This window comes from Emys orbicularis, chromosome 15, assembly GCF_028017835.1.
Source record: "Emys orbicularis isolate rEmyOrb1 chromosome 15, rEmyOrb1.hap1, whole genome shotgun sequence".
Lineage (NCBI taxonomy): Eukaryota > Metazoa > Chordata > Testudines > Emydidae > Emys > Emys orbicularis.
This window is the reverse complement of record NC_088697.1, coordinates 1288641-1298180: the sequence shown is the minus strand read 5'-3', so window position 1 is coordinate 1298180 and position 9540 is coordinate 1288641. Positions and strand designations below refer to the sequence as shown.

At 60.5% G+C, this 9540-nt stretch overlaps 1 protein-coding gene across 1 annotated transcript; it reads left to right on the top strand.

The window, feature by feature from the left end:
- Window positions 1-3476: 3476 nt before the first annotated feature.
- On the top strand, window positions 3477-9424 carry KIF1C (kinesin family member 1C). The gene is given in 6 exon segments (XM_065417352.1): window positions 3477-3582; window positions 7455-7531; window positions 8637-8816; window positions 8921-8941; window positions 8943-8987; window positions 9242-9424. Coding segments are annotated over 6 exon segments (612 nt in total).
- Window positions 9425-9540: the final 116 nt, after the last annotated feature.

Below are 9540 nucleotides of genomic sequence, written 5' to 3'. Positions count from 1 at the left end.
AATCTTAGTAATACGCCGGGCCACCAGCTCTGCGTATATCATTATTATTTGCTGCCCATCCCTTAGGCATCTGGGCTCGTGATTTCTTGTCTGTAGTATCCCACAAGGTGCTTTTTGAAGCGTCCCTATGCGGAGCAGGTGATGACCGAGCGAGAGGCCAGCGGATTAGCACAAGACAAGTTAAATTCATTTAAATCCTGATTTAAATCACTAGTGAGGAAGACTGGATTTACGCATGGATTGCTACGTAAAAGTGCATTCTGGTTGGTTGTGATCACCTTAATACATATTCTTCACAACTCCGAGATAGATGTAGGTTCATTTGTAGAAGGTACCCACTCTACATTTTTAAACGGTGATTTATTTTGAAAACTTCTCAGATGAGTTTTACAGCTATATCAGAAAATGAATGATTGCTCATTTCATTTACCAAAGGTAATTGAAGCAGATATTTATGAAGTCACTGGGAGGTGAACTATCTCCAATTCAACAGGTTAATCATTAGTATTTGGAGGATTTTCTTGCCAGGCTGTATTAGGAGGAGAACATCACCAGACAGACATTTCAATTGTTTTATTTAACTAAAACAACAACGTTAAGTATTCTGTTTTTTTCTTCAACAGCAAACATGTAATATTTTAACAAAAAAGCACATGTCCCTCGCTTCTCACATTTATCTGCAACGACTTCTCCTTGTCCAGATCTATTCCGCCCCCACAATCTTCTATTCATTGAACTTTTGAAACTTTGCACTTTTAGAGAGAGGGATTGAGTCTGTGTACACACATTTGCACAGGGACACTAGAGTTGAGGTCTGTTATTTCTCCCCTCTATATATTAATTATTTACTTAAAAACATTTTTGCTGTTAACAAGCATGTTACCTCTGGAGACACAAATCCACAGTTGGAGAACTGCAAAACTAAGCATCTCTGATGGTATCTTCTAGACTGAGCACTGAGTCCCAGTGGGCAGATAGAAAGATTAACCTAAATCATCTATACAGAAGCCCCTGGAACCCCATAAGATTGGGTCCCTAATCCATGAACTATTCAAACTCATTTACAAAACTTTTCTTAAACGTTACATGAATATATTGTCTCATACTCTAGAATTAGAATTTATAATCCCTATTCCATGATGAGATATCTTTGAGCTATCATGTATCTTAATTAAAACTATCTTCAGATAGGGTTTTTTTTCCCCTCAAAAAGCATTTGATAAAAAAAATCCGATTTTAAATAAAAAAAAATCCGAGGAAAAGCATGACGACCGTGAGGCTTCTGGGAGTCGCTGAGATCCAGCTAGGCAGCACCCCGGGTCCATCCATCCAGCGTCGTGTCTGTAATACCCAATGCTTCAGAGAGCAAAGTGTAAGAACGCCGCGGTAACCGTGCCCCGTTCCCCCATAGGTCTCGTTCTAATCTCAAACGGTTAGGGAGCAGCTCCAGACCTGAAGCCCGAGGTCTAATCCTCTCCGCATTAACCGTCACAACTCGGGCAATTCCAGATAAACCTCCAATCCTCTGTTTGATTCTGGCTACGTTCTCTGCCTCAGCGGTATCCTGAGGCAGTGAGTCCCACAGGCAAACGGTGTGTTGTCGGGGGGGGGGGGGAAGCATTTCCTTTGGTCACAGTCCTGAAGTTGTTACCTTTTCAATTCCGGCGGACAGCCCCTTGCCTCTTGTGTTAAGAGACGGGGAGAACCGGTCTGCCTTTTCCATCTCAGTCGGGATTTTATAGCCTGTTATCCTGTCTCCTCCCTAAGGTGCGTGACCCCAATCTCTCCTCATAGAGTTTGTCCGGGCCCCTAACGGTTCTCTGAACCCTCGTTAATTCTGTGGGGTGCCAAAGGGGAACCCAAGGGAGGGACAGGATCCACTGAGGCGAAAGGTTTGAGGGCGGAGTTTGCGAAGAGGACAGTACGACAGGTGGCCGGAGGCAGCATTGGGTGACTCCAGGCCCATGAGTCTTCCGTCCGCGTGGGGACCCTGTCGCCGTGTTTAAAAACGATGCTTGTGTTCCGAGCCGATGGGCTGATTTCCCGCCCGCGCTGCGCATCTCACGGGGCAGTGACCCGTTGTTTCGCCTCACGCCAACGTTGGTGAAATGCCTTGTGCGTCGCCTCCTGGGGAACTTGAAGGAAGGCTGCAGCGGAGGGCGGGTGGAATTGGTGTTAGCCGTGGGATTAGGAGCCAGATGTTTCCAGTCCCCATGTGAAGGCAGGACACGCACCTGCCTTTTCCTCTCGTAGCTTCGCTTGGGGTAGGCTGTAGGATTTCCATAAGGGAATCCACTCGGCCCTGGGGTCCTTCACAGACCAGGGGGTCATCAGTGATTTACCTTCCTTGCTACAGCACCCCCTGCTGACACGCTGGCCACCTTCAGCCTTTGGGGGTGATCTTGGGAACCTCAGGAGTCTTAAAAGCTGGGAGGGGAGGCTGGTGGGTTAGAGCAGGGGGGCTGGTAGCCAGGACTCCTGGGTTCTCTCCCCGGCTCTGGGAGGGGAGTGGGGGCTGGTGGCTTAGAGCAGGGGGGGCTGGTAGCCAGGACTCCTGGGTTCTCTCCCCAGCTCTGGGAGGGGAGTGGGGGCTGGTGGGTTACAGCAGGCGGGGCTGGGAGCCAGGACTCCTGGGTTCTCTCCCCAGCTCTGGAAGGGGAGTGGGGACTGGTGGTTTAGAGCAGGGGGGCTGGGAGCCAGGACTCCTGGGCTCTCTCCCCAGCTGTGGGTTGGAAAAGGGGGGTACCGCAGGAACTGGGTGCGGTGGGACATGTCAGCGGGAACACGCTCTCCTTTGAGTCTCTCTTCTCTTTACGCTGGGCCCTTATGGTGCCGGGTTTCCTGTGGCCGCGGACACAGCTCCATTGTCTAGCGCTTGGGCCCTGCTGCGTTGAAACCCTCCTCCCACCGTCTCCAGCCGCTGCCAGAGGCAGGCCTGGCCTGGCTCTGCATTTTTTTGGGGGTGGGGGGTGGGATGGGGGGGAGCTTCCCCTTCCTAGCAGGTTGACTGCTAGCAACAGGGTGGGTCCTGCATGAACTTAAGGCCTGGTTCGAACTCTGTACAAACAAGCCCTGCCCAGCTCCCTGCTAGGACCCGGCGTCCTCTCCTCCGGGCGTTAGCAAGTCCCCTTCGTTCTGGCTCCCCCTGCCCTCCCCCGCGATGAGAATCCCTCGGGCACTTTTATCGGCAGACCTCAAAGCGTTGTGGGGTACAGGTGGGGAAACTGAGGCATGGGGCGGGGAAGGTCGCTCGTGCGTGGTCATCAAGCTCACCAGCTTGCCCCAGGGCGCCCTCCCAGCCCCAGCGTGGGGAGAGCCGGCGGCCTCGTGACTTTACTGGTCACCGCTTTGTGGCGGGGACCGGGGGGTGCGTTTGGTTGGCGGCTCCGTGGTAACGGTTTGCATCTCTTCCTCTCTCTCGCAGGACAGCCCCATGATCTCCGGCGGCGAGCGCTGAGGGTCCCGGGCGAGCCGCCATGTCCGGCGCCTCCGTCAAAGTGGCCGTAAGGGTTCGGCCTTTCAGCTCCCGGGAAATCAGCCGGGACGCGAAATGCGTCATCCAGATGCAAGGGAAAACCACCTGTAAGTACCCCTGGGAGGGTGGGGCAGGATCGGGTCGGAGGCCGGCAGGGCTGGCTTTTCGGGCGCATCGCTGGATTCCATGCTTGGCAGGGCTTGGCTAAAATAGGGTCTGTCTGCCTCAGTTTCCCCAAACAGCACTGCCACAACTTGGGGCTTGGGGATCATTCTCCTGGGCTGCAGAAGTCAGGAAAGGAGATTCTCTCTCCACCCTCCACGCCAATCGCCCGGACGTCCCTAGGCTTTCTTCTCCTTCCTCTGAAGTAGCAGGCCTGGGCCAGTGATTTGGGGTGCCAGGCAGGTGGGTCTAACGTTCGGGGCGGGGACGGACTTGTCCCTGGGTCAGATTGGCAGAGACCTGGGAACGGTTTGGTATCTGTGTTCTGCTTCTCTCCTGCCCGGGAACGTGGACCTGCCCCGAATTCCCTGGAAGGGACTCGGCACGCCCTGACCCTGGCGTCGCAAGCGGCTGTCTCTCCGGTTATACCGGCCCTGGCTCCCACTACTCCGTTCCTGAGCCGGCGGCATGACCGCACCTGCCTTCTGCGCCCCCGCCGAACTCGGGCGTGTGTTAGAGCAGCCCCCGGGCTGCTCCCACCTGCCCGACTTGCTGTGGGCCCTGGGAAGCCGGGAACGAAAACCCAGAGTGCAGTGGGCACCGGATCCCCGCCCCTTGTGCCGAGGGGGGAGTGGATTGGAGCCGGGTTAGTGTTTAAATCCTTGTACCGGGCAGCGTAACCCCCTGCCTGCCTGCCGCCAGCGTCTCTGTCACGCGGGGCGTTCGTACAGCCCCGGCCACGCTGGTAGGAGAGAGCGAAGCCGACAGCGCCACCCCCAAGGAACATAAATCAGCCACAAGGTGGCGCTGCTGCGTAGTCTTATAAATTCCCCGTGTGCGAGCAAGTGTTGAGCGCTTGGAGATATGCTGGGGTTGTGGGGTGGTTTTTTTGTTTTTGGGGGGTTTTTTGTTTGTTTGTTTGTTTTTTTGCAGTGTAAGTTATTTGGTGGGATCTGTCGCAAGCAGCGTGAACGTTCGCTTCCTGCTCCGCCCTCTCCACCAGCTAGCCTCGGTTCTTGAGCCGCAGGATCGGGTAGTCTGCCCCCAGAGCTCCCCCGAAATTAAGTCCCAGGCGAATTAGAGTTTCGGTCTTGTCTGAGGGGCCTGCCGGAAGGAAGTGGCCTCTCCCAACCCCAAATAATTCCCAGTCCTTAAAAAGGCGAAATGGAAAACCAGCGGGGTCGGGGTACCAAATACAACAGCTCTCCGCCCTCGGGTAACACCGAGGGACCCCACTGGGGAGGGAGTGGTCGGGCTCTTCTTTCTAAAAGCCTCTCTCTAGCTCGGGCAGGAGTGCCGGGTTTCCTGCCCAACCCCCCGGGTGAGGTTCTCTGGCCCCCGTGGGCCGTACAGGAGGTCAGACTGCGCTGGTTCCTTCTGGCCTCAGACGCTCTCACTTCTCCCCATGCTACGTCGGGGAGGGAAACTGAGGCCCGGAGGTGCAGGGTCCGTGGCAGAGCGAAAGGTTTAAGGGTGAAGTCCGGAAAGGCCCCTCTCATTAGACCGGCTGAAGAATCCAGACCCTAAAAACTAATTAATGGGGGGGATTTTTTTAAATTTCCCTTTCGGTCCTGAGCCTGTAGGAGGGTGACACTTACGAGCTTTGCTCTGCCCCCGTGAGAACAAGAGACTCGCGATCTCTTTGCTAAAAGGGAAGCAGAGACCGCCCTGTAATTACCATGACTCCGGCAGCTGGGGTTTTACCAATCCCCTAGCGCAAGGATGGGAATGAAAAGAGCTGGTAACAGGGAAGGTGGAAAGGGTGCAGAAGGGAGAGTGCTTCTACCAGGCTGACTGTGGAGCGCAGGGCGTGTGCTCTCGGAGCGGGCGTGGGGGGATCTCCGAGCGGGGCATGTCCCCGGTTGTGTGATGTGGCGGTGGGGTGTCTGTGTGTCAGAGACCCCTACAGGCCATGCTGCCTTGGAGACATCCAGGAGTCCTGGCTCCCAGCCCCCCCTGCTCTAAGCCACCAGACCCCACTCTCTCACTCCCTCGCAGTAATGGGCTCAGGCTCTCGGCAGACTCAGGCAACGTCGCTGTGTGGGTTGCACTCCTTCCTTGCCGAGCAATGGGCTCAGGCTCTCGGCAGACTCAGGCACGCGTCAGGTCCCATTTTGGCGCTTTTCCTCACAACCACGAGGGCTTAGAAAACCCTTCATTGAAAAAGACAGGACCCCGCGGGTGTGGTGGGACTCCAGGAGCTGGAGCCCTGTAGCACTGAGGCTGGGGGAGCAACCTCGGAGCACCCTTCCCTGGGCTGGCATCCAGCAGGATCAGCTGCAGTGGGACTGCATGCCGGCTAAATATAGCCGGAACGTCCTCAACTTGTTATGGTCCCGGGAGCTGCCAAGCCGTCACTCAGCCGGCCCGGGGAGCTGGGAGGCCTTTTAAAGGCAGCCGTGTACTGGCAAGAGCTGGCCCCACGTCAGAGCCGGGGCCCAGACGGCTTAAAAGGGGGATGCCAGGGTCTGCGCCCTGCTCCCTGTTCGCTGCTCAGACTCTGTCTGGGTTTGGCCTAGAGCTCGCTGCCCTCCCAGAGCCGGGGAGAGAACCCAGGAGTCCTGGCTCCCAGCCCCCCCTGCTCTAACCCACCAGCCCCCACTCCCCTCCCAGAGCCGGGGAGAGAACCCAGGAGTCCTGGCTCCCAGCCCCCCCTGCTCTAACCCACCAGCCCCCACTCCCCTCCCAGAGCCGGGGAGAGAACCCAGGCGTCCTGGCTCCCAGCCCCCCCTGCTCTAACCACCAGCCGCCACTCCCCTCCCAGAGCCGGGGAGAGAACCCAGGAGTCCTGGCTCCCAGTCCCACCTGCTCTAACCCACCAGCCCCCACTCCCCTCCCAGAGCCGGGGAGAGACCCCAGGAGTCCTGGCTCCCAGTCCCCCCTGCTCTAACCCACCAGCCCCCACTCCCCTCCCAGAGCCGGGGAGAGACCCCAGGAGTCCTGGCTCCCGGCCCCCCCTGCTCTAACCACCAGCCCCCACTCCCCTCCCAGAGCCGGGGAGAGACCCCAGGAGTCCTGGCTCCCGGCCCCCCCTGCTCTAACCACCAGCCCCCACTCCCCTCCCAGAGCCGGGGAGAGAACCCAGGAGTCCTGGCTCCCGGCCCCCCCTGCTCTAACCACCAGCCCCCACTCCCCTCCCAGAGCCGGGGAGAGAACCCAGGAGTCCTGGCTCCCGGCCCCCCCTGCTCTAACCACCAGCCCCCACTCCCCTCCCAGAGCCGGGGAGAGAACCCAGGAGTCCTGGCTCCCGGCCCCCCCTGCTCTAACCACCAGCCCCCACTCCCCTCCCAGAGCCGGGGAGAGAACCCAGGAGTCCTGGCTCCCGGCCCCCCCTGCTCTAACCACCAGCCCCCACTCCCCTCCCAGAGCCGGGGAGAGAACCCAGGAGTCCTGGCTCCCAGTCCCACCTGCTCTAACCCACCAGCCCCCACTCCCCTCCCAGAGCCAGGGAGAGAACCCAGGAGTCCTGGCTCCCAGTCCCACCTGCTCTAACCCACCAGACCCCGCTGCCCTCCCAGAGCCGGGGAGAGAACCCAGGAGTCCTGGCTCCCAGCCCCCCCTGCTCTAACCACCAGCCCCCCACTCCCCTCCCAGAGCCGGGAGAGACCCCAGGCATCCTGGCTCCCAGTGGAAAAGTGGGAATGTTTCTTTACGGTCTCATCTCTTCAGAGCAGAAGCTGCGTCTTGCCCCGAGTCTGCGACGCGCCCGGCACGAGGCAGGTTCCCGATCTCGGCGGGGGGCGGCAGGGCCCTGGGGGGTGCTGGCCGGATGTGGGCCCCGACCTGCTTGCTCACCCCGTGCTCTGTCTCCCCACAGGTATCACCAATCCCAAGCTGACAAAAGATGCTCCCAAAAACTTCACCTTCGATTATTCCTACTGGTCCCACACCTCGGTGAGTGCTCTGAGAGCCGGGGGGCTGGGAGCCCGGACACCTGGGTTCTCTCCCCGGCTCTGGGAGGGGAGTGGGGGCTGGTGGGTCAGAGCTGGGGGGGCTGGGAGCCAGGACTCCTGGGTTCTCTCCCCAGCTCTGGGAAGGGAGTGGGGGCTGGTGGGTTAGAGCAGGGGGAGTTGGGAGCCAGGACTCCTGGGTTCTCTCCCTGGCTCTGGGAGGGGAGTGGGGTCTGGTGGGTTAGACTGGGGGGGGGCTGGGAGCCAGGACTCCTGGGTTCTCTCCCCGGCTCTGGGAGGGGAGTGGGGGCTGGTGGGTTAGAGCAGGGGGGGCTGGGAGCCAGGACTCCTGGGTTCTCTCCCCGGCTCTGGGAGGGGAGTGGGGGCTGGTGGGTTAGAGCAGGGGGGGCTGGGAGCCAGGACTCCTGGGTTCTCTCCCCGGCTCTGGGAGGGAAGTGGGGGCTGGTGGGTTAGAGCAGGGGGGGCTGGGAGCCAGGACTCCTGGGTTCTCTCCCCGGCTCTGGGAGGGGAGTGGGGGCTGGGAGCCAGGACTCCTGGGTTCTCTCCCCGGCTCTGGGAGGGGAGGGAGGGCTGGGAGCCAGGACTCCTGGGTTCTCTCCCCGGCTCTGGGAGGGGAGTGGGGGCTGGTGGGTTAGAGCAGGGGGGGCTGGGAGCCAGGACTCCTGGGTTCTCTCCCCGGCTCTGGGAGGGAAGTGGGGGCTGGTGGGTTAGAGCAGGGGGGGCTGGGAGCCAGGACTCCTGGGTTCTCTCCCCGGCTCTGGGAGGGGAGTGGGGGCTGGTGGGTTAGAGCAGGGGGGGCTGGGAGCCAGGACTCCTGGGTTCTCTCCCCGGCTCTGGGAGGGAAGTGGGGGCTGGTGGGTTAGAGCAGGGGGGGCTGGGAGCCAGGACTCCTGGGTTCTCTCCCCGGCTCTGGGAGGGGAGTGGGGGCTGGGAGCCAGGACTCCTGGGTTCTCTCCCCGGCTCTGGGAGGGGAGGGAGGGCTGGGAGCCAGGACTCCTGGGTTCTCTCCCCGGCTCTGGGAGGGGAGTGGGGGCTGGTGGGTTAGCGCAGGGGGATTGAGGGGCCCCCCCATGACTGTGCCCCCCCAGGAGGAGGACTCCGCCTTCGCCTCCCAGCGGCAGGTGTACAAGGACATTGGGGAGGAGATGCTGCTTCACGCCTTCGAGGGCTACAATGTCTGTATCTTCGCCTACGGCCAGACCGGCGCCGGCAAGTCCTACACCATGATGGGCCGGCAGGAGCCGGGGCAGCAGGGCATCATCCCGCAGGTGGGGGCTGGGGGGGGGGGCGTGGCTGGGGGGGGCTCAGCGGTGGACCCCGGGGGGGCACCGTGCCCATGTTTCCATGCTGGTGTCCTTGTGTCTCACTCCAGCTCTGTGAGGATTTGTTCGCCCCGGGTCACCGAGAGCCGCTCCCCCGACCTGTCCTACTCCGTGGAGGTGAGTCGCCTGCCCTGACCCCCCCTCGGACCCCTCAGCGCTCCCCCAACTCTGACCCCCAGCCCCTCCCTGCCCCCCGACCTTCCCAGCACGACTCTGCCCCAACCCCTCCCCTCAGATCTCCCCAGTCTCTCCTCCAACTCTGACCGTGACCTTCAGCCCCTCCCTTCCTCCCTGACCCCCCCCACTACTCCCCTGGCCCCACAGGGCTCGCCCCCCCCGGCCAGCTTTGCCCTCATGGCCGCCCCCCCCAGGTGAGCTACATGGAGATCTACTGCGAGCGGGTGCGGGACCTGCTGAACCCCAAGAGCCGGGGGCACCTGCGGGTGCGGGAGCACCCCATCATGGGCCCCTACGTGGAGGACCTGTCCAAGCTGGCCGTCACCTCCTTCGCCGACATCGCCGACCTCATGGACTGCGGGAACAAGGCCAGGTGAGAACCCAGGAGTCCTGGCTCATCAGGAGAGGAGGCTGGTGGGTTAGAGCAGGGTGGGTGGGAGCCAGGACTCCTGGGTTCTCTCCACGGCTCTGGGAGGGGAGTGGGGGCTGGTGG